We start from the raw sequence: 24,146 nt of genomic DNA, 5'->3' as shown, positions 1-24,146 counted from the left end.
GGCATAGATTGTCACCATAAGGAATACAGCAGAATGATCAGCAGCCAGAGAGAAATGATTTCTTAGATGGATAGCTAACATTTCTTGTGAATTCAGTCAGTTAAGAAGTGTGATTGCTTATTTGATCACATCAGTTAAATTATTGAAACAAATACTAGTAGAAGACTATAAGACATAGATGTGATGAAAAAGATTTTGAACCATGATTTCACAGATCTAAATTCTGAATTGTTTTTAGTGGCAGTTATTTCACGGAGATAAAGGGACATGTCTGGAGTGAGGACAGAATAAAGAAAAAATTAAGAAGAAATTGGCTGTCTGTCACAAAAATTTCTAAACTAATACTACTGTTTCTGCATTTTGTTTGTGAAATACAGCATGCCTTTTAAGCCTAAAAAAATGTATTTACTTTCATTTGGCTTGGCAGAAACAGAAAGACAGACAAGACAGCATGACTCTGAGAACCAGGCCCTGCATGAACTATGAAAAAGATCATATTGCCTGAACCTGCACACAGTTCTTGAGATCCACGTTCTATTCTTGGCTTCCCAGGGGTTTTTCTTTTGTAACGTTCAAGAAATCATTTCACTGACCCATGCCTCAGTTTCTCAATTGTGCAGTGCAAGTACAGTCATGCTGTTCTTTTTAGTATGATGGTGCACTTAAATGAGTTGCGGTCTTTGATGAAACTTTCAATATTTAAGATAACAGAGGATTTTGTTGATAAAGCAGTAATACAGATAGAGAGCACATGTAAATTAAATTGTAAAAATCTACAGCCAAAATGTATTACAGTCGAGAGTATAGAGACTTCCAAAGGAGGTTTGAACAGAGGTGCAATGTCTACATATCTCTACTGATAGCTGACCATGGCTGACTTGAAGAACAAGGCTGACTTTCTGTTGTTAGCTAGGGATGTGCACTAGCAGTTACCTCCAGGAAATCCTCCTTGCTAGTGCTGAGGGATTGATCACACAAGTGACAGAGTTAATATCAGGGGAAAAAAAATAGAAAAAAAATAGGAAAAATGAATGTCTGTTTAAACTGTTTTTATTCCAAGAAAAAAACATGTGATAACATGAGAACAGGGCCAGACTTCCATGGGGGAACTCTAAAGATTATACATCAGTTAATATAGGTATACTGCCCTGAGAAATTATACAATTACAATTTGACTTCTAATAGTTCGCATGGAAAACAAAGTCATTTATTCCAGTATCAAAAACATCTTCTCATTTCCTCCAGAAGTAACCCTATAGCCTTGTTTTACTTCAGACGAAACTCTTGTGCAGGGCCAGTGATTGTTATAATATTAAACTAATTATTTATAAAAAAGGATATTTTCTATAATATTTCACTGAAGCACTATTTCAGCTTCAGATTCCTATTTTTGGTATAGGAATGGATAGGTGAAATTTAGAGATCAGAATGAGCAGCTGTAGCACAGTCCCTTTTTGTAAGTATTAAGATCTATGGGCTCCCAGATGAGCACAGGTAGTTTACCTGTTCTGTATTCCCGAGGAATATGATTTCTTTGACAGTTCATAAAGCAACTGGATCATTCTTGGAAATGTCGATAGATACCAAAGATTTTGTACTTTTTAGCATAATTAACAATTTGTCTTAAATTTGTCCTAAAAATCATCCCAGTCACTGTATGGGAAAATTATCATGTGAATTAAATGACCAGTGTCGCATCAATTAATAATGAAAAAAGCAAATAGCTGGACACCATAAAAATAATTCTTAGACTGCAGTCATGTGAACAGCTTTAATGAATGTACTCAAATATTGATTAAATCTGAAATAAAGAATAAGTAAAAACAAAAAAAAAAAAAAAAAAGAGGGTCACACTTATCAGGTGATGTATTTGTGTGAACATTTCCATCCAGCATAGCTAGTGTATTTCTGTCTAGAGGCTGATGCTTTCCTCTTTACATTCGGCTCACACCTTTCCTGAAGCCCAGAAGCCTGTTCTTAATTCCTTCTCTGTTGCTGTGGCTCCTAAAACTGCTTTATGTCTTTTATGCTGTCATATTTACTTGCACTAAAAGGTACTACAAAGCAATTTGCAGTCATGTATGGCATCACTTTTCACGTATCACCGTATTAAAGAGCCTTGTAACATTTCCATTTTAAACCCTCATTTCAGGTTTTACAAATCCTGCCTGCTTCTAATTACGTCAGGCTAAAGACAAAGGTGCAAATGTTAACCTTGCAGACAGATTTACAGAGACAGGGGAAATGGTAGGAATTTATTTTAAAATATGAGGTATCAGAAAAGACAGTGATTTTGCATATTCTTTTTTTTTTTTTTTAATAATAGGCTTTAGCTTCTGGGAGAACACAAAATTTCTGATTATTCATGCTCTAATGGGAGATAATTTGAGTAAAATTAGAGGAATCATAGTATTAAGAAGTAGAAGGAGTTGCCTAAAATTTGTCAAGTTTGTTTCTGTTACTTTTTTTTTCTTTTACATTGTTGTACATAAAAGAATGCAGATGATTGCTTGAAGGGATTCAGAGCTGAAATAGAGATATAGAATGAAGAAAATTTTTCTTTATGAAGTGTATGAACAGTGACTGCTCTGGAGGTTAATCAAGGCAAATGTCAGGGCTGAACTGCAAATAGGTGCTATCAAATTTGTGGTGTATTAGAAACTACTATGGCTTTACAGAGTGTTGGCCTTATCTTTGTCTACTGAAAATTGATATCTTTCTATTAAGTGAATGAAATGCAGAAACTGCTGGTTCCTGGAATAGTGAAACACTGAAGTAAGCTACCTGGAGACTAAGGAATAGTTTTCATTTGAGGTTTTGGATAGTCAGCTAGACAGTGCTTTCTTTGCCTGTGCAGTCTGTCTGGCACAACCCAGAAAGAAAGTTGATTTGGGGACTTTCTGAGAGAGCATAAACCATACAAACCCATGGGGCTTGATGGCTGCCTCCAGCAAAAGCACTAAGAGAGCTGGCCACGTTACTGACTATCATATATGAAAGGCCATGAGTGTCAAGGAGTTGTCATCCAGGTTAGAATATTACAGTGCAGATGAGCAGACTGCTTGATAGGTAACAAAAGGGTTGGATGGTGGAAGTCAGAGGGTTATGGCCAGCATGTTGCTGACTGAATGCCAGCCAGTACCAGTTGGTGCTGCATGGGACTTGTTCAGGACTGGTCCTAACACCTCCGCCAATAACCTGGAGGAAGCACTAGAAGTTGCTTTGCTGTTGTTTGCAGGTGACACCAAGCTGGGGACCAGCAGATAGGCAAGGGATTGGGTGCTGTTAGCCAGAGGCTGAAACAAAGTTGTACTGTCTTAGATTTCTCCAAGCCTCCTCTAGTCCTCTTGTTTACAATGCAGCTTTACTTGATAGTTATTGCAGTCTGTTTAATCTTTGCAAGTGAATTGCTGTGCACTGACCAGTGCCAAGGGGCAGGAAACATCACGCCACAGAACTGTCTTCCTTTATTTTGTCTTTCAATTTGATGCTGTTCCCTTCCCATCCCTCAAGCCTTGGTAAATCTCATAAAATCCTTTTCAGATTGAAATCCTACTCTTCCCAAGCTGCACCATGTTTTGCAGGATGTATTCCTCTATAGTTGTGTTATTTTCTTGCTGACAGTCTTTAGGTGTCTTTAGGTACCAGTTTCTCTGGCTGGTAAATGTATTCCTTAGTATTAAACATATCCATTTGTTTTGTTCAGAGCAACATACAAGGATAACAGATTTGCTCTCAAGTAGCTGACACTGCTTCTTAACTCTTTTTGCCATGCCATCTTTACACAATATTGAATCCTGGGGATGCCTGGAAGAAGCGAATGACTTTCTGCCCACTTACATGTCTTCCAGAAGAGCCGCAAGCTGCCCAAAATTCTCTTATAAACTCACTTAATGTAGATGTTTTCATGAAAGGTGTTCCAGTAGTTTAACAGATTTATTCCAGAATATGATAATAAATAGTAGTTTCAAATGTCAATTTTAAGACTTGCAAATGTAACTATATACATGCGTAAGATCTGCACATAAATCAGTGCAGTAAAATAGCTTTGTAAATATTTATGAACTCAGAGCTCATTGTTCCACACTTAGCCCTCCAATGTCCTCATCTTAAATTTTCACTTGCTTTAGTTTATGGTTGGTAGTCTGGACAGAGTACCTGACATTGTTAAATAGCCTCCTGTTTTCTCTGGGCATTGCCCATACCACAGTGGTAAATCTTTACTGACTGCAAGTGAATGTGCGAGCTATAAAGAGAGACCCGTCTGCATGCAGGGATGGATTCTGCACTCTGGTGGATCCTTGTGAAGTTCAGCAAGCCAAATCTTGCCAGACTGAAGTGCAGCCTGGATTTGTCCTTGTGATCTCGTGAAGGACCAGACAGAAAAGAATCAGAGCAGGGTGCAGCAAAGTCTGCCAAGGACTGCAGAAAGTTATCCACGCAAAACTCTTTGCTGCTGCTTCTATGGCCATGATCGTTGCCCAAGGCTTCCCAGTATTTCAGTAGCCCTGAATTAAAGGGGGAATTACCTTTTTACTCCATTCATAGCCACAGTCACAGGTGAGGGCAGAAATATGCACCCATATTGGTATCATTGTTTTGCAAGTTTTAGAAAGTTGCACACGTCATCACTATTCCCATTTGTGACATGCTATCTCTGCAATTCCCATTGACTCTTTGGTAATCCACATCAAAATCTCAGACTTAGTTGCGTTTTTTTCTTTAACTAGTAGCAGATAGCACCATGTTAATTGATACAGTAATCAGAAAAAAAAAGATCTAAAAATAACCCTTCTGATAAATTTCTAGTGCCTATTCATCTGAATCACTGAAAGTCCTTAGTGACCAGTTAGGACTGAGACAAGTACTGCCATTTTTCTTTAGCCTACTGACTCTCCTTTTTGGGATGCAACCCCCAAGAGGACTGAGAACACCGCTGTGCACTGCTTGTAGTTTTGCGGTCTGAACAGGGGGTGCACATGGGAATTTAGGATGAATTCTTCACATGAAGCTGGTTTCTGCTGCCTCTGGAGAGGCCTTCATAGATCAGGGTACAGAGATCCTACTGGGCGTGCTTCCCATGTGTTTCTGTGTCTTCACCGAAGTTGTGTGAAATCAGCAGAAAAAGGGATTTGGGGTGTGCAAGCATTTTCCATGATGCTTACTTATTCACATTTTAGACTTACAACATTTCATGAGTGTCTTGAGGGGAATTAATGATGACATTGCCCTCCATCTACGTCCTCAGGAAAAGAACACAGTTCTGCTTTCATCTCAACATATGTTGTTCTGAAAGTAACTCCAGTGAGGTTGATGGAAAACTTCTGCTTCTGTGAAATTGAGAAAAGGAGTTTCTCCTCATGCTAGCAAACACCTTGCCTATATTCATGAGCCTAGTCCAAAATATTTCCTTGTACATGCATTGCCAGTTCTTTCTGCAACAGGGAGCAGCAAGCAAACCTTCAGAAATGATGACACACTTGGTGTCGTGTGCAGTCCTTTTCCTTCATCTTATAGGATCTAGGACAGGTTTTCCTATTGAAGCTTCCTTGGAAAAATTATACCTCTTCAGGGATGTAGGATTGTGAACGACCTCTGTTTGCAACACTAAGTACAGTAAATGCTATTGTGCTATCCAACAGTAGCAAATGAAATAATCCCACTCCAGTCACTTTCTAACAGGATAATGTTAAAGGCATTCCTTTGAGATAGAGAGTAATAATTTTCTAATTCCCCTCAGTATTTTATGCTTCTTGGTAGAGCATCTAATTTTCTCTGAGTACCTTATTAACATTCACAAGGACCTTACAGTCCCACCCTAATAGCTCTCCACAGAGGCAGTGACTGTGAAGGTGAGAGCCGACCCAGTGACGCATTTCCCTCCCTTTTCTCTGCAGGCTGTATTATCCTGACTTCCATCCACTGAGGGCTGTGCAGCTGATGCGAGTGGGCAAACTGCAGTACAGTCAAGGCATGTTACCTCAGGCACTGGAGACCTTGAAACAGGTCAGTACTTTGGACTGCTCCTTCTTTCCCCACTCCTTTGCTAACCCCAAACCCACCGTGGATTCCCTTCCCTCCTGTCCTGATTGTAATTTGTGCCTTTGAATATTTCTCACCACTTTTTCTATCATTGGTGCTGCTTCCTCAAGCTGCAGCTGAATGCAGTGATGGGTCACTGTTGCAGTGTTTCAGGGACTGCTTTTCTTTGGTATCAGTCACTGCTAATTACAGTTTGATAGCTCAGAGGTGTCTGAGTGAAAAATGGCTATTAGATCTAAGAGATAAAAATATCTCAGTGCCTTCTGCTCTCCTTACCATAGAGTAGAGAATCTGGGACCGATGAAAGTAAAGAGCAGGAGCAGAGCTGTGGTTTCCACCCTCTTTCTTCCCTATAGGTATCTGTGATTTTGGATAGAAGAACTTTGCCTTTTAGTGCTTGTATTTTATTGTGAGCAACACCATCAACAGGCATGCTTCTCGATCCCTTCTATTTTTGCATCATTCACATCTTCAGTCTGTTTTTGCCGTTGTTTTCAAGTTGCTTTTTGGTTTTAAGCTATCCGTGCTGGACCTAAACTGATTTTGTATTCATTTCCTCCTACCCTAGACTATTTGTCCTGCCATTATATTGCTGTTACTACCATCTTAAATACATTGAAGAATCCCCTTTCAGGAGTGATGTGTCTTCAGAACATGGGCTCACTCACTTCCCATCTCAAACCCTACATCACTGCTGGGGTATTTTTCTCCTCCTGGACAACATGCTGCTTCAAGAAGTGCCAGGCTCATTCATGTGTGTTACCAACTCCCTTTTGCTGAAGTTAGCCTGAAGGCAATACCAGTTCTATGAGGTTCTCCAGCTCATCTTCCTGCCCACCTCTGGTGCCTGATTGAGGCTCTTTAATGCCTTAGCTCAGTGCTGCAGACAGGAGCAGGCCCCAGGGCTGACAGTTGGATGAAGCTGGTGCCTTGCTTTAAGTCGATGTTTTGCTCTTGTCTGGATCTCCTTTAGATAACATTCATGACTCTATAGATAACTTAGCATTTTGTGCTTGCTTTCTTTAAGCCCCATATCTATTAGGTTTTAACATCTGATGATTTATACAAACTGGATAACTGATAATTTTCACTTGTTTAAATAATAAATTTGATTTTTTTTTACTAAATCTCAGTAACTTAAATCTTCACTTGATAGATATTTAGCTTAAATTGTGGCCAATTCTGATGATTAAGAAGCTGATGTGACAGTAATCAATTATATTTCCCATTCATTATTCAGCAATAAGCTATATATCTGTCATGTGCCAGGTAATCTGCTGTGCTATTTCCCCTGTCATATTTATAATTTCCAAACATTCAGACCTTCCTTTTTAGCAAGCAGTGGGCTCCCAGACAGAGGAGAGATCTTCATAGAGATTTCTGCAATACATCAACAGATGTACTTCTAGTAGCTTTTCTAATGTGATACAGCATTAAATGAAAATGGAGTTAACTCTCCTAGAGCCATCTCTCTCTACATCTACATCTTTGCTGCTGTCAATGAAGGCAGAAGTTGTGATAGCTTTTTGTATGTATCTACTAAGTTGCCCACTGCAATCCAGATAGTTACTGCATTATTCTTCAAGTGCAGAGCGATATTTAACACAGAAACCTTTTTTTAAGCTTTGATATCCTCTATCTAAAAAAAAGGAAAGGAACATGTTGTTTACTGTTCTTGCCATGGTTGGTGCATCTCTAATCTTGGTCTCCAAGCCAAAAGGATACAGTAAGGGCTTTGCAGCTGGGATGCAGAGCCACTTACAAACTAATTCTATTGCATCTCCGTCTGCTGCCGTTTCCATCTCCCCCTTTCCACCCCTACATGTAAGTCAGGGAGAGCCTTACCTCCCACTCCCACAGCTGAGCAGAAGGGAAAGGTCCCTGTCACCCTGCATCGCTGTGCAACCTCTACGCATGGGTCACAGTGCTTCTTTGAGTGGGATCTGAAGCTGATTCCTTTCATTGCTGGCTACACTGAAACAAATTAGAGCAAAATATAATTCCCAGTTTGTTGTGAGTAAAGGATGTGATTCCTAATACAGCTCAGATAGTGTCCTGGGGTTATATCGCAACACAGTTTGGTCTTTTGTGATTAGATGTGTCAACAGAGCATGCCACACGCTCAGAGCAGAAACTCGATTGCCTTCTCTGCTTCATTACTCTTCTTAATACACTCTGACATTGAATAGCACCCTGTTGGAGCCCTCGTCAGACTAATTTCAGTGTGGCATTAAGGAGAAGGATGTGGAAGTTGCAGAGGAATCGAGATCTGAGTGAAATTCACCTCACTCATATAAATCCTGTTTAATCAGGCACAGCCGCAGAGCTACTGTGGTTTGACAGCCCCTCTGCATCAGATGTGCAAATGTGCAGGACCCATGCACCTTCACACATGGCTGTACAGCCTAGCCTGTACTGCTCTTCTCTCTGCTGCCTGGAAGTGAAGCACTAGCACAGCCACTATAATTGCAGAGCCCTTTGGTTTTGTCCCAAAGTGCGCTCAGTAACACCAACATTTGGTATGTGTCTTTGTATACCATAATAGAACTGCAAACTCCTTTCTTGTAATTCCTGGCATGAGGGCAAAAAGCGTAGGAAGAAGAGGAAAATCACTCCCAGGTTTCACAGCAAGGAAATTTCCTTCTTCTAGATGTTTGCTTCAAATGCTGAAATGTTTACCAGCCCAGTACTGATTGGCTTTGTTGTAGCTCTGCCTGCATTCACAAGGGCCCCCCTCAACAGGGAGACGAGGAGAAACATTCCCTCTTACGTGTCAGCCTTCGTTTTATGCCATCTCAGCTCATGGCCATTTGCTTTCTGCTTTCACTGTGATGGAGTGGAGCCATCCTGCATCTGCAGGGAGCTGTGACTATGGGCATCCCATCCCATCCCAATGCAAATCAGGAGCAAATGACTGTGCTGCATTTCATTTGCATTCATGGAGCAACAGTCGTACCACTACTCTAATGGGTTTTATATTCTTCAGGGAGACTGTATAGTTGATGATGCCGCGGCCTCTGCGGCTGCCTTGCAATCACTATAGTTTTTCATAATTAGAATTGTGGTGTGTGTGGTCTTCCTCTCAGATGCAAGAACAAGACTCTGCTCAGCCTTGGCTCTGCTGGTTAGCTGTAAGATTTAGAAGAGTAAAGGGGTGTCAGAGAGTTGGCTTATTTCTCCATACTTTTTATACACTCTCAGTAACAAAATCTTTGTTTTGGAGGTGAAATTATTCTAAATTTTGTGCTGATTTTTGCAAAAAAATAGCTACATAACTTCATGCCAGTGTACCTTCAGGATTACAGAAGTCATTGTTATTCTGACTTCAGTACAGCCTGGTTCTTACTTGTAGTTCAGTGTATAAGATAGAATATTGTATGAGTATGATTTTCTCTCTGAAGGAGACAGAACAACAAAGATTGGGTACATTTATCTGCCATACTGAAGAAAGAAAGGAAATGGAAACAAACAGTTGTGGATGAGAGAGAAGTCAGCCATGGCAGTGTTATCTCAAGGTTAGGCAGAAGTTAGGGAATTTTGCCTTACAATAGAGATGTATCATCATGGACATCTCCAGCTGTGCATCAGGCTGCTCAGGACCATAACTACTCACCAGGCTTTTGTCTTGTAAATGGAATGAAGATCAAGGTCAGCTGCCCTGGGACCTGGCATGCCTGTCCTGGTATCCAGACATGTCCAAATGCACAGCTTGTTAACACAGGCCATTCACAATAGGTCCATCAACTATCTTGACCAGGCCATCCAAATACCAAATGTGTCTGGATCTGTGGCCAATACACCTTGCCATTTTATCCTGGAGTTATGCAGTCCATACTTTGCCTGAGTGTGGCTACATTGTGCTGTATAGCAGCATGCACAGGCTCCAACCTTCAGCTATTTTGCTCTGCACCATCCTACATTCCTACACCATACCAGCATTCATCTTTCTCTATGCAAACTGTCTCTACCAGGTAAGGACTGGCTCCTACTGCTTTTTATGCTACTTCTTCCATTATATTTATAAAGTTCTTGTGCAGCCTAATACCTTATGCTCAACTATAATACACATAAGGGCCTACTGTTTACAGCATTTCCTTAACATGTTAAATTAGGGAAAACAAACACTAAAAACATTTCAGCAAATCTTCAGGGAATATAATTATGTCTTGAGAATGTTTTGCAAAACATGAAGGGTTTTTTATTTCTCCTAAAACAAAAATTTGCAAAAATTGAAGATTTCAGATTTTGTTTCACATTTCTCAGGCATTTCTAAAGGAAGTGAATGTGGAGAATTTCTTTTGTTCTATTTAACAGTGTTTTACCATGTAGTAGTAAGGCATTGTGCTGCTCGGAAGTTAACCCTGTAGAGCTCTTTGCACATTGATTCGTTTTGACTGCTATTTCAACTAGTTCTTTCAACATTTTGCCACCTACCTCTTCTTCTAAAAAAGTGGCTAAATGGAAACAAAAATAAGTGATGACAGAATTTCCATGTGCTTGCCCATCTCTAGAAGTTTGAATTTCGTTCGTTCCTCCAAAGACTCTTTTTGTTTGAAGCTGTGCATCATTTTTTCATTTATAGTCTGAGCACTTAATTCTAGTTGTTAATCACTAATTCATTTCCACTTATAGGTCTTTGCGGCTACTAAATATCCCATAAATATCACAGTCATTTTTTAAATAATGTATCAAAACTTTGGGAGCCATAGGTGATCAATCTTAAAATTGCCTTCATGCCTCAGTGCAAAAGCACCTTCTTCTGCTATGCTATACATCCTTCTGTGCAATACATTAGCGAAGATTTAACATCTAAGAATAATGTGTCAGTACTTCCTTCTCTGTCAGAAACAAATTGTTATGGGTTTTGAGACACTTAAGATACTTTACCATGCACTAAAGCCCGCACCTTGAGAGCTGGCACTTACATCCATGCCCCACTGCAGTTACCAACCCCTGAACGTGGTCTGCACAATGTCTAACTTGTCCCCTTCTGTTTTCTTTTCCAGGCCTATGATATTATGAAGGTGACCCATGGGACAGATCACAGCCTGATGCAAGCCTTGATGGACTTAAAGGAACAGTGTGAGGCCATCATGAAAGTACAGTGAATAAACCTCCAATCTGGAAAATGAGACATTCAAGGAGAAAGGATACGGAAATCTTTTTGTTATTAGGAAGCTTCCTAATGTGTTCCTAAGTGGTTTTGGTATATTTTCATCAGGTCCTACTTTCTTTACGAAAATGTTTATTGTTTATTAGTTTTTCTCTATTATCTTCTGGATTGAATTAAGATTTGGAGGAATATGTGATGTTTTCAGAAATTTTTTAACTTCTACAAGTCAAAATGGTAGTGAGTAAGTCTTAATATCTGCTCTTAGACATGCTGATAAAACCACAAACTTAAACATAAAGCAAGGATAAATTTAATTTGTTTTTATTTAATAACCAGAACCTCAAATCCAAGTAGCAGTGAATGTAGGAAGAATTGAGAATCGAATTGGAATCCCAGTGATACACAACACAACTTCCTGCTGAGCTTCTCCCACGTGCTTTCTAGGTATTGATATCTGTATCTTTTCCGTTATCTCTGAATGATCACAAAGTCTAACGGTACATCTTATGCTTGTTGACTAGAGCACAGCTATACATTTTTTTGTATCAGACACCTTATTTAGATGGTAACACTTGATTATCCATTTACAACACGTAATTTAATTGATAATAAATACTGAGAAACACATACCATCTTCATTTGCTACAAAATGATATAATTTCATTGAGATGACCAGTCAATTCTTTGTGCCAGTTTATGCCAGCACTTCAAGATGTAGTCATAGAAATAAGTAGAGAGATCATGTTTTTCCCTTTGACTTCCCATTAGATGTGGTTTCCAAAAGCCAGATCCACTTCTCTTTAAAAGATTCCCAATATTCTAAGTTGCATCTTGAATTTTTAGAGGTGAATTTATATATGCAGTATGTATCTGCATTCAATAAACAATGAGGATGACTTGGTTTCTAGGGTGACTAGGTTGTGAAAGGATCCTCGTGTCACTGTGAAGTTCTTGGGCTGAAGCCAAACCTTTTGCACAGAAGTGCTGCTTGCCTCTGAACCTCCATCATCTACACACTCAGTCAAGTACCTAAAGAAAAGAATGACATCACATTTGCTTCTGCGTAGCAGACAGGTGCACTGAGCGCATGCTCAGGAAGCTCATAATGTGGTTTGTAGACCTTTCTGAGCCTTCAGAGTTTGGTTTTACTATGCCCACTTTCCCCAGATTGTACTTCAAATTCGAGATTATAGACACTGTAGTACACACTAAGTAGGATTTTCTTCTCAAGCAGGGAAATGCTCACACTGATTGATGCAGCCAGGTGTGGTCACCTCTTCCCCATCCAGAACAGGCAGCGGGCTGAAGACTGGGGCTCAAACATATGAGCAGTCCAGCATACCAGACCAGGCTCAAAGCAACCTGATCTAGCTGTGGATGTCCCTGTTTAGTGCAGAGGAGTTTGGACTAGATGACTTTTAAAGGTACCTTTCAACTCGAAGGATTCTATGATTCTATGATACTGGTTAACTGTACTTCTAAGAAAATTCACTTCCATGTTTCTGTCAGGCCAACTATATGTCTTTTTCTCTCTTTGCCATCTCCTTTCTTGTACCTCTCACCAAGCACACATGACCTTGTGTTGAAGCTGTAATACCTACAGACATCTGTTGAACCAGGAGATCAGCCGTGGGGAAGAGGAGCATTTCATGGAAAGCATATGTGCTCCATTTGTCCACACTCATTCACAAGGGAGTTGCTGTTACCAGAGCTGCTGACTTCCACTTTTAACACAGAAACAAATGTTAACAAAAGCCAAATATTTATGAGGAACATTGAAACCTAGATAATTTAAGGCCCCTGGAAATATAGCTCCAGGTGTGTCTCTCCTCTCAACAATTTATTGCTGCTACTCCAGCCATGACTGTTATTTCATTAATCTGTAGTTGTTATAAAGTCAGGCTTTCTTCACACCAGTCACTTGACACCATTAATTATTATGAGACGGGAACACATTTAAAAAGAAAATGAACACTCTGGGCATAATTTACAGCCCCAGCACAAGAATGCCAACACTGAGGAAGATATCTCTTTTCAAGGCATTTGAATTTGTTCCAGCGTATGGAGTGTTCACTTGCCCAGCAGTAATATGCAAGCAATAACATATGAAATGCAGTGCACTTCTGGAGTATGTAGCATGGCTTGAGGCCAGAGGCCGAGTCATATCAGCCACTCAAGAAGTGCAATAATCCTGACAGGAATTCACTGCTTGGTTGGGTCTTCTTGCTATTATGAAAAGGAGATTGTCTGGGAGAGAGTTCAGACCTTTGCATTTATTGGGATTTCTGACAAAGCTATGGCATCATTGATGGACAGTGAGGAAATGTGAGAGGTGCTCAGTCTTTAAGAGCTATTTTCTGATTTTAAAGGGACACATTATATTTGAAAATGTGTGTCTTAGTGTAAAGATGATACCTGCATTATCTTATGATTCTATATTTACTACTAAGACTTGTAAATGAAAAGAACTTCAGTGTGCGAGCTAAGATGGTGCATTGATTTATACAGCAGGAGATACCCACCAGCGCTCACGGATGCAGACAAGTCTGTATATATGAATTGCAGCACCATCTTTTGGTACAGGACACCACAACAGTGCCAGTACAGCAGCGGGGAGTGACAGGTACTAGGAGAGGGTCAGATTTACCTGGCATCGGATGAGAAAGGCTACAGAGGATCCTGAAGGTATGTGTACTACTATGAGTAGAACTGTAGGGGACAGAATCGTAGAATGGCCTGAGTTGAAAAGGACCACAATGATCATCTGTTTTCAACCCCCTTCTATGTGTAAGGTCCCAACCGCCAGACCAGGCTGCCCAGAGCCACATCCAGCCTGGCCTGGAATGCCTCCAGAGATGGGGCATCCACAACCTCCTTGGGCAACCTGTTCCAGTGCGTCACCACCCTCTGAGTGAAAAACTTCCTCCTAATATCTAACCTAAACCTCCTCTGTCTCAGTTTAAGACCATTCCCCTTGTCCTATCACTACCCACCCTTGTAAACAGCCATTCCCCTTCCAGTTTATATGCTCCCTCCAAGTACTGGAAGGCTGCAATGAGGTCTGATGAGTCAGCATTGCCCCAACAATGCATGCAGCTTGGTTGGCCTTAGGCTGGTACAAGGCTCATGATTTTGAGTCAGGGTCCTGAGAGCACTGTCTTGTTGCCTGCCTTGCTTCTCTGGGCTGCTCTGCAGATTCCTTAGTGCAGGGGTGTAATTAATGCTTCGCTTTCATTATTGTTGATACAAAACTTTCATTTCTTTCAGCTTGGTCAAGGAAAGAATCAGGTGTTCTGGTTGGTTTCAATTCATTATTGAGTGGTTTCATTTGAAGCCTCCCAGCACTGCCACCAGGGCTGCTAGTGCTGTGAGGAGATGTTGCTGGCAGGTTTTCTCTCACAGCTTCCCCACTCCAGCTTGTCTTCTGCAGATAAATCTGGCCTGTGAGTGCAGGAAGATATTGAAAGTGCAGTAGAAAGCAAGTGTGCCAGGGATGAAGGCATGTTGGCTAAGCAAGCAGACATTTCTAAACAAGGTTTTTAACTCAAGCTCAAAGTAGTTTGAGTTATCTTTATACAGACATCATGTTTTGGCCCCCAAGAATACCTGGGAAATTTTTCAGGTGGAATCAGCTTGCTAAGATAAAGATGCTAAAGTCAGAAAGAGGCTAAATTATCAGTAATGCTGGCAGGGTTGCTGCTTGCTTCCAGCAGGTCAGGTCAGAGGCTTTTCCAGCACTTTTGGAAAGCAATGGTGATTTGGTTTTGCCTGAAGGTTCAGAAATACATTTTGAGTTACTTTTGATTCGCCGCTTTCCCTTAAACTAGTCTAGGAGCAACAATGTCAGATTGCCCTTAAAGGAACTGCACTACATTGTATTTTGCGTGTAGAAGAAAGGGTACCAACAGAACAGAAAAGACAGAGGAAATGTTACAGTTTTTCTGAGAATAATTGATAGCAGTGAAACAAAGACTTCTGTCAGAAATGAAATCAGTTCCCTAAACTGTGCTCTTCAAGCATGGTGCAATTCTTTGTATTTATATGCCCTTAAGGTGTGCTAGTGATGTTAGAAGTAAAAAAAAAATATAATAAATTCTGGGTCCTTAGTGAACAGAATTTGCAGTGCATTGCGGAGATGGTAGGAAGGAAAGAATCTAGTAAGAAACATGGAAAGGCACCATCAGCTTTTCTCATTGCAATTACAGTTTCTCCAAAACCAAGCTGCTGCACACAGGGAGCACTCTGTGAGCTGCCCTTGCCTAATTTGTGCCTCTGCCGCTTCAAGAGAGTGGTGCAAAAACATCCCAAATGCTTTTGGGCATTTCAGACCAAACTCAAGTTAGAGAGCCTCTTTTCTCTTTCCCGTTGGCCTTTTCATTTCTTATTTTACAAGGTTAATCGTGCTGAAAATACGCTTGAGATGAATGCTTTGCAAAATGGTCCCTACAAGAACAACTGAGTGTATTTTTCTTGCCACAAGCATAATGAATACACGTTACCTGAAAATCTGCCATCCTCTATTTCCCAGTCCTGTCATTCAGCACAGTGATTTCTGTTTTTTCCAATAATAGTGATGTGTAAACCATACCTATATGACCCCCATTAGTGTTTCATGGGGTGAGTTCAACATTTTTATTTGCTCTGCACTTGTGATCAACATGGACAATCAATTCTAATTCCATCATTCTTTAGACTTTTGTAGGTTTTAATAAGGACCTTAGAGATTCCCTCCCCCTCCAAAAAGAATAACTTAGGCTCAGTAATTAGGCTTCATACAGTCACAGCTCACACAGAGGAACCTAACAAGTTCTTTATTGCTCCCCGGAGACCAATTAACCTTCTTTTAAATATATGTCTATATAGCTGCAGACACACACACACAGAGGAACACGCATATACACAAGCTTTCAGTAGTCTCAGATGCTGCAGCTCCTTGTTAACCAAATTCTGATGGGGCTTCCAGCAAGAAGCCAAGGCTGAAGCAACCTGCTCAAGTCCTTTAAACTCCATAGATGCCAACATCTAAAAAAAAGTACAGTATCTCTTGCCTCTGGAGGAGGAGGAAGGGGATAACTGTATGACTTCATTCCTTAAATTTCTCCTGCATCTCCTGAGCTTGGATAGGCAGCACACAGTAGTCTCCTTCGTTCACAGCTAAGGAGCCTGCTTCCCATCTGTGTTTCAGATAAGGGCTGATAAGGATTTAGAGAAGAGCAATGTTTTCTGCCTCTATCCCTTCAGTTCAGTACCTCTGATTCCCTGTCCCCAGAGGCTGTGAATAGGAAGGTGGCAGTTTTACATAGCTCTTGGAGGAAAGCTTCTCTTTAAATCACAGGTGATTCCTCTTGACAATTCCACTTGACTTTCAAAGCAGAAGCCAGAAGGCCATTATGGAGAAGGGTGTCTGATGAGAAAATTAGCAGATCTCTACTCTTCCCCTCCCCCGGGGTCTTTGCTCTGCTCTTTTCTGTGCTTGCCTGTTGACATTTAATGAAGCTGTTTCTAATGAAGCTATTAGAGTGCTGCCTTCCTGCTGTAGGAGGGGCTAAGTGTGGTGTTGAGATGATGGAATAGGCTGAGGTCTGGCCTGTTCCTGCTTGGTGTTGTCCCTTGCACTACGGCAGATTACCCCAGTGGTGCGTGCAAAGTACTTGCTGAGCAACAGAGCAGCCACGCAGAGGATGGAAGGGGCTTCTGTAGTCATCAGATCACATGAGGATGAACCAGCCTTTGTGATACTGAGAGGCAGCTGGCAGCCTGTGAGCTGAGTTCCTGGAGATATCGGGACTAAAGGTGAGTGACCATGGGCCATTGGAATTTGCCTTTGGTTTCTCTTTGGCAATCCAGTTTCTTTCACTTGGTTCCCTGCCTACTCTTTTTTTCAAAATCACTTCCAGCTCTGAAAAAAAACTCTTGTACCCAGCTTAAACCCTACATAGAACGGTAATCAAGGTGCCTGTTACTGTGGAGTGATGCTTCTTATCATGCTGACAGGAATGCTGACTGAAGGTGATTCCCTTTTACAAACTAGGAATGTTAATTTAACATCTGCAGTGGAAGGCACCAGTAAATACTGATATTTTAAAAGGTCAATGTGATGTGGGTATACAAATAATTATTTTCCCTTGCCAAGTGTTTTCAATGGAGACTGTGACATAACTTGTAAAAAAACAAATCTGATTTTGTATTTTCTGCAAGTAGGTCTGTGCTTGATTGCTGGCCTTTCTGGTTTTTGTTTATTTGTTATGGCAACCCGTAGTGCAACAAGAAAATGTGTGAACTGGGAAAGGTACACTAATCTGTCAGTAGAAAGCCTCTGCAAATCAGAAAGACGAGAGGAATGCTGGTTCTAGATCTGGGACAGGGCTGCCTGCCAGCCACCAGACAAGGATACTGTCTTACTTTATGGCTGGCAGATGGAAGATGGGCCTGACCTTGAATGTTTCTAGGGATGGGGTATCAACCACTTCTCTGGGCAACCTGTTCCTGTGCCTCAGCACTTTTATTGTAAAAAAACCATCTTCCCTTATGTTCAACCTCAATCTCCCCTCCTTTATTTTGAAACCATTTTCCTTGTCTTGTCACAGCAGACTCTGCTAAAGAGTCTGTCCCCTTCCTTCTTGTAGCCCCCTTTAGGTATTGAAAGGCTGCCATCAGTTCTCCCTGGAGCCTTTTCTTCTCCAGCCCCAGCTTTCTCAGCCTGTCCTTGCAGAAGAAGTGCTCCTTTTCTTGGATTTCTTTTGTGGCCCTCCTCTGGATGCATCCCAACAGGTCCACATCTCTCCTGTACTGAAGATGCCAGATCTGGACACATTACTCCAGGGGAGGTCTTATGAGTGCAGAGCAGAGGAGCAGGATCACCTCCCTCTATCAGCTGGCCATGCTTCTTTTGATGCAGCCTAGGATAATGTTGACTTTGTGTGCTGCAAGGGCACATTGCTGGCTCATGTCCAGCTTCCTATCCACCATTACACCTGAGTTCTCTTTGGCAGGGATTTGTTCCATCCTTACATCCCCCAGCTTGTTCTGATAGCAGGAGTTGCCATGACACAGGTGCACTTAATTAGATTTGTTGAACTACATGAGATTCACCTGTGCCCACTGCTCAGCCTGCCTAGTCTCTCTGAGTGGCATCCTGTCCCTCAGATGTGTCAGCTGCACCACTCAACTTGGTGTCATCCTAAAACTTGAGGGTGCACTCGATCCCACTGTCCATGTCATTACTGAAGATGTTAAAGAGCACCAGTTCCAGTACTGATCCCCGAGGGATGCTTCTTGTTACCATTCTTCATTTGGACATGGAATCATTGATCTCCATTCTCTGGGTATGATCTCATCCGTCAAACAGTCCACACATCAAATCCATACCTTTCCAATTTGGAGAGAAGGATGTATGAGGTCTGTGTCAGAGTCCTTACTGAAGTCCAAATAGATGACATTAGTGTCTCTTCCCTTGTCCACCGACACAGTTACACCATTGAACTTGTCCTGCATGTCAGAAAAAGGCTGTTTGCCAACAGGCTCCTGGCTAATGTTTGCAGAGCTGCAGAAACAGTATAGGCATAGGCCTCTGTTGATGTACAGACTTAGCTGAGCCTGGCACACAGCTTAGACAAACCTTCATCTGAGCAGTTACTTCACTTCAGACCAGTCAGATGAGAAGCCAAAGGGGCAAAGGAGGGGATATTGTTACTCCTGCTTGATGTGGTGCCTTTTGCTAACATGTTTCCTTACTTTTGGTAATGCAGTAACATACCAAAGACAATTTCAGAACATACTGTGTTTCTCATAGTCCAGAGAAAAGGTGCCCCAAGCCTTTCATAGATGCTGTACCCAGTGTTTTGAGAGCCATCTGAAACTTCCTGCCTCTGCTTCTGCAAGAAACTGGTGCCTTGCTGACTGCGTGCTGGCTGACATGCAAACACTGAGTGGGGCCATCATGCCAGTAACCATTTCTGAGGTGACACAGAAATGTTTTGCTTGCTGATCTGCTCTTGGCAAGTGTAGGAGAAAAAGGCAGAAGGCCACAGCAACTGTACCGGCTTTGCACCACAGCCGTTTCTCTGCACCCATGGCTCTGCAGTGCCATCTGCCATTAGGTTTGAATTCCACATGCCATCTGCAGCTCCTTTGAAAAACCTCAATCACCCTGCCAAACTGAAATGGTGGAAACCCCAGATTGCTTTGGTCCTGCAGATGATCCCAGGCACAGATTTGTTGGCAGGGGAAGGAGATGGCAAGTGATGCTTATTCTTCCTCAGAAATCAGTCTCCATGTCCTGCTAGGCACCATAAACACACTCATCTCAAAGCAGCCATTGTGAGTGCCCCTGCCAGAGCAGCAGCTCGGGACAAAAAGAGATCCACAATCTCACCCTTGCCCTGGAAGAGATTCCTCCATCAGCTGGCAGAACATAGCACCAGCTGAGCTATGCCCGTGCCCACTCCTCACCCAACACCAGAGCCATCTGAATTTTCTTGTAGCAGAAGCTTGTGCAGGAGGTAACCCTCTGCATCTGGACCAGCTCCTCAGCAACCTATTTGGCCTCGCATCTGAGTAAAATCAGGATGTGCATGTTCGTGTTTCTTAGAAAAATTGATTTGTGGCTTGCCCATCTGAAACACTTTGGTTATTTTGGGTTAAGTTACATCGGTGTGCTCAAAAAAACAAAAAACAAACAAACAAAAAAACCCAACCCCCAAGGCATCCTCTGCCTTGCCCAGGGAAGAATTTCTGGGGTCATGGAGGCAATTTGAAGCTCAAAGGTTTACAAGCCCAGTGAGATAAGGCAGTGTGATGGCCTCCACGATTTATGGTGGGAGCTTATGGAGAGATCAACATGGCTTAGTGCATGGGTCAATCTTACACAAGGATCCTGTTTGAGCAGGGAAAAAGATAAATCAGTGAATCTTTGTAGCTAGTTTTGACATTGCTTTTGGATGATAGAGGGTTGGTTTGTTTGTTTCTCCCCTGCTCTTAGTCCCAGTGAATTTTCTGCTCTCAGTGTGATGAGATGAATTCCAAAATGAGATGATGTCCCCACTGCAGGCCCTTGGCAGTTCAGTGTCATGGGGTATCTGAGGCTTTTGCAAAGCCAGCCTTCAGGAGGAGGCTGCCCAGAGAGGTGGTGGCTGTCCTGTCCCTGGAGACATTCAAGGTCAGGTTGGACCAGGGTCTGAGCAATCTGATCTAGCTGTAGGTGTCCCTGTTTATTACAGAGGAGTTGGACTAGATGGCCTTTTAAGTTCCCTTCCAACTCAGATGATTTTTTGGCTAATGTCACGTGGAAAGCCTGCCTTTTGGACCAGTCTGTGCAAAAATGTGGGTAAAAGTTGGATAGGAAGCTAGTAACAAGATGTACAAGCAAGGTAGGAACTGTTCACAATGGCAATAAATAAATATTTCACAGAATGAGTCAGTCCTAGAACAGTTGTTGTGCTGAACTATTTTAGTACACTATATTACTCTAGCATTAACTGCAGTCCTAAGAGAGAGTAGAGGTGAGAAGCCCTCTTGCTAAGCTGGGTTTTTATTTATTATGCATATTTGTTCCTGCTCTGCAGATCACTTTATGGTACTGCAATGCTAATTGTCACATAAAAACACTAGATAGAACTGGTGCTTCCATTGTTTCATCCTGATCAGCAGAAAGAGTCCGATGACTGTGAAGTGCAAGCTTAGATGCTTTCCAGAAGCTTTTCTATGGATTTCACAGCATCTTAGTGGCTTTATATATAACCTTCAGAAATGTTCTCCAAGCCTTTGGAAACACATGGCAGGCAGGAGTCCAAACTATTGCCCACTGGGGCAGCACGAGTCACTAACTGCAGGGTGAGAAGATGAACTGTTATTTTTCAATTATTTGCCTAATTGCATTGCCTTCCATTGTCCTTGGAAATTAGGAGAGAATTATGTTTACAGTGTTTTGCTTGGCTCCTGAGGGGAAGCTTGCTGGGCATTGTGGGGTTGCCATAACATCCAGTCTAGGAGGAGGCAGCTTGCTCTTTAATAAAAACAGCGCTGTGAATCTTCTGCAGCTGCCCCCATTCTCCATAGTTGTATCCCTGGGCACGCAGCTAAGAGACAGGAGTGACTTAGTGCTCTTGTTTCAAGCAAGCACCAGGGAAGCTAGCAAAACAGCGTGCTGGGTGGATGGCACAGAGCTACTGAAGGCACTGCTGTGAAGGAGCACGGCCATGAGCAGCCTGGCTTCCGCACTTATGCTTTCATTCTCTGCGTTATTGTAACTGCAATGAGGAATTTATCTTTTGAAAAACTAAATATAGAGAAATGTTGCTTTTCTCCCCGTTACCTTGGTTTGCAGTCATTCAGAGAATGAAGTGGGGCAGGGATGAGACGAGGACATTTCCTGGTCCCTTTCAAACACATGACAAAGGACCTCCATATTTGGAGGTGTGAGACCTTCTCTCCAAAGCAAGCTCGGGAGTCCCGCACACCGCACTCACGCATCCGGCTGTACTTGGGCTGCTAGGAGCTAGAAATGGGAATATGGATGTGTGCCAAATGCACACAGCTGTATACTTTTGGTTGCCAGTTGGCTGGCGTGGAATCTGCGATCTAATGCAAAGTATGGATGCCAAACCCATGCAATAAGGTTCCGTGAAAGAGGCACACATAAACCTGCATGAAGGTGAATGCAAATCTTTTCCATTGACAAGCGTTCCATTGGGGACCGACTATTTTTGGCCATTTAGGACTGCAACAAGGTTGCCATTTGCCAGAGTTGCTCCTGAAGGGAAAGCAGACGGGACCCCCAAGCTACCTACACGTTTTTTTTTGTTTTTCGGTCTTTGGGCTCTGTAGAGCATTTGCCTGGTCATGCCCAGCATAGCGTTGCTCAGTTAAATAGCAGATGTCAGCCTCCAAAACTGCCAAATTGGCAACTGTCATGAATGCTAACAGATATCATAAAACATGAAATCCACTCACAGATGGTCTTGTTCTCGAGGAGATAAACACTAATTTCGTGTTCATATGAGAATCAGTGAGATTAATTTTTTCCTTCCAATTTCAGTGGCTTAAAGTCAGTGCTACCAACCAAAATGAGGTGAGATTCCATGGCCCTGCTGCGTTACGGGCCAGTGTGAGAGAGGAACCAGCTTTAGCTTCTGGTTCTCACCCTGGTTTTCCAGGAGTGAGGAAGTTCGCTCACGACCACCATCAGGAGACAGAGTCCTGTCAGGTTTCCTTGCTAAACCTTCTTCTGCTTTTATCTTCAGATTGGAAAGTTGTTGGCTTCAAAGACTTGGTTGTGGCTGAGATGTTACTTTACAAGAGGTACCAACCATTTCAACCATGCCTCATTAGGGCACCATGTTTTGTCAGGCATATGCCTCTGCTCTTGTTCCATGTCCCAAACCTTTCCTGACAGTCTTGCTTCAGACCAGAGCTGTGTAGCAACAAGCTCTCCAACGCTTCAGAATTGGCTATCAGTGAATTGATTTTCTTTTCAGCTTGTATAGAGATCACCATCAGTTCTCTTAGACAAAGTCTGGGACTTGTGCTAACACATTTTTCTCTGGTTTTGTCACTGTAAGGCACGTTGGGCTCTTTAATACTGATATGGCTGCATGATAGCAGCAATGAAGATAAATTACCTCAAAAATAGGCAATAAGCCTTTTAGCTCTTTAAAGCAAATCAAAGCTACTCTGAACAGCCCACAGATGAAAGAATGGCTGTTTATCTTCATTTACAGCTACCATGGAGAGGCACCAGCATGTAAATTCATTGGCCGAGGGGCAACAGCTGAAGTTGTGCTAGTCATAGGATTTGCCACTAGGAGAGGAGAAACCCCCTCCTCCCCTCTGCCAACCCATGTTATGTGCCAGGCATTGCGTCTGTGGCCACCTTGAGATTTTTAGTTAAGAAGTGGCAGTCACCCTAGGTGATGACATCCCCTGCCACTGAGGCTGTAATCTCTGTCACTGAGCTGATATAGTGCTAACTTGTCCCTCCTAGCACAGGGCATATGAGGGAATCATCTGTCAGCATTTGACAGGTCTTAAAGGAGATGTTTAGTTGCTTCCTTTTTTCTCCTCCCCACAAGAAGTATGACTTGTTTTCTTATAATGTGAAGAGGAGAATTTTCTTATTGGAACTTACCCAGTGGTTAACAGGCATTTTAGGTTTGCCCAAAGAGCTAATTCACATCTTGTCTCGCAAGTGAGGCGCTCTTGATTATCAGTAGGGAGTACCATATACAAGGCAAGCAGAAATTGCAGACACCTTACTGGAAGCTCAGGGAAGGGCTGAACCTGAATATACTATTGCCCCTCTGAGGGACTAACACGTCTGAAGTAACAGACACAAACTCCTTATTACATTCACCTTGTATAATATGCCTGCATAGTGGCCAAGGGAAGTCTGACATAGATGTGAAAGTGGATAAATAATTATAAACATATTTTTATAATTTTTTGTCTCAATTTTGTTTCCTTGCTCATAGATAATGGTTGAGCAATGCCTGCTAATATGAGAAAGCACATATCCACAACCACCTTATATACAAAGATAACCGGTTCAGGCCTGCTGACTGTGTTTTCTTTTTATTTCCAGACAGCAGCAGGGGAGAAGTTAATGGTGCTATGCTTGGTTGTAGTGTTTCTGTCATTGCTATCATACTCTGCAATTCCTTATTGTTATTTTCTGGCAAATCTGCTTCTCGGCAATACCTGTTTGGTAGAACCCCTTTGGGTATTTCAGTTTCAAGATTGATCTAATTCACTCTTACTAACAAGACATCACCTTGTGTTAGGTCAAAAGCACCTTCTCTGCCATTTCGTAAATGTTCTTATCCAAAGCGAAATAGGAGGGGGAGGCAGATATATCGGTAAGATAAAAGTAAACATTTAATGCCACTATAGTTTGATTTTTTTTTTTTTTTTTTTTCCAGATATCATATTTTTGACAATGTTTCACACCTCAGATACCACAAAAGGGATATTTTTTTTTAGCCAGCAAACAATAAAC

General features: G+C 41.9%; 1 protein-coding gene across 1 annotated transcript in view; it reads left to right on the top strand.

The window, feature by feature from the left end:
• Positions 1–11,782, top strand: part of SMYD3 (SET and MYND domain containing 3) — a 359,693-nt gene extending 347,911 nt beyond the window's left edge. Inside the window, exons 11-12 of the mRNA XM_042817530.1 lie at positions 5,898–6,006; positions 11,049–11,782. Coding sequence (XP_042673464.1) covers positions 5,898–6,006; positions 11,049–11,150 — 211 coding nt within the window. The 3' untranslated portion in view covers positions 11,151–11,782. The remainder of the gene's footprint in view (positions 1–5,897; positions 6,007–11,048) is intronic.
• The last annotated feature ends 12,364 nt before the right edge of the window (positions 11,783–24,146 follow it).

Source organism: Centrocercus urophasianus, unplaced genomic scaffold, assembly GCF_019232065.1.
Source record: "Centrocercus urophasianus isolate 14NV4802_14NV808 unplaced genomic scaffold, USGS_Curo_1.0 seq_10, whole genome shotgun sequence".
In the NCBI taxonomy this organism is placed as follows: Eukaryota; Metazoa; Chordata; class Aves; order Galliformes; family Phasianidae; genus Centrocercus; species Centrocercus urophasianus.
Note: the sequence above shows the minus strand (reverse complement) of the source record. Positions and strands in the feature narration are given on the sequence as shown.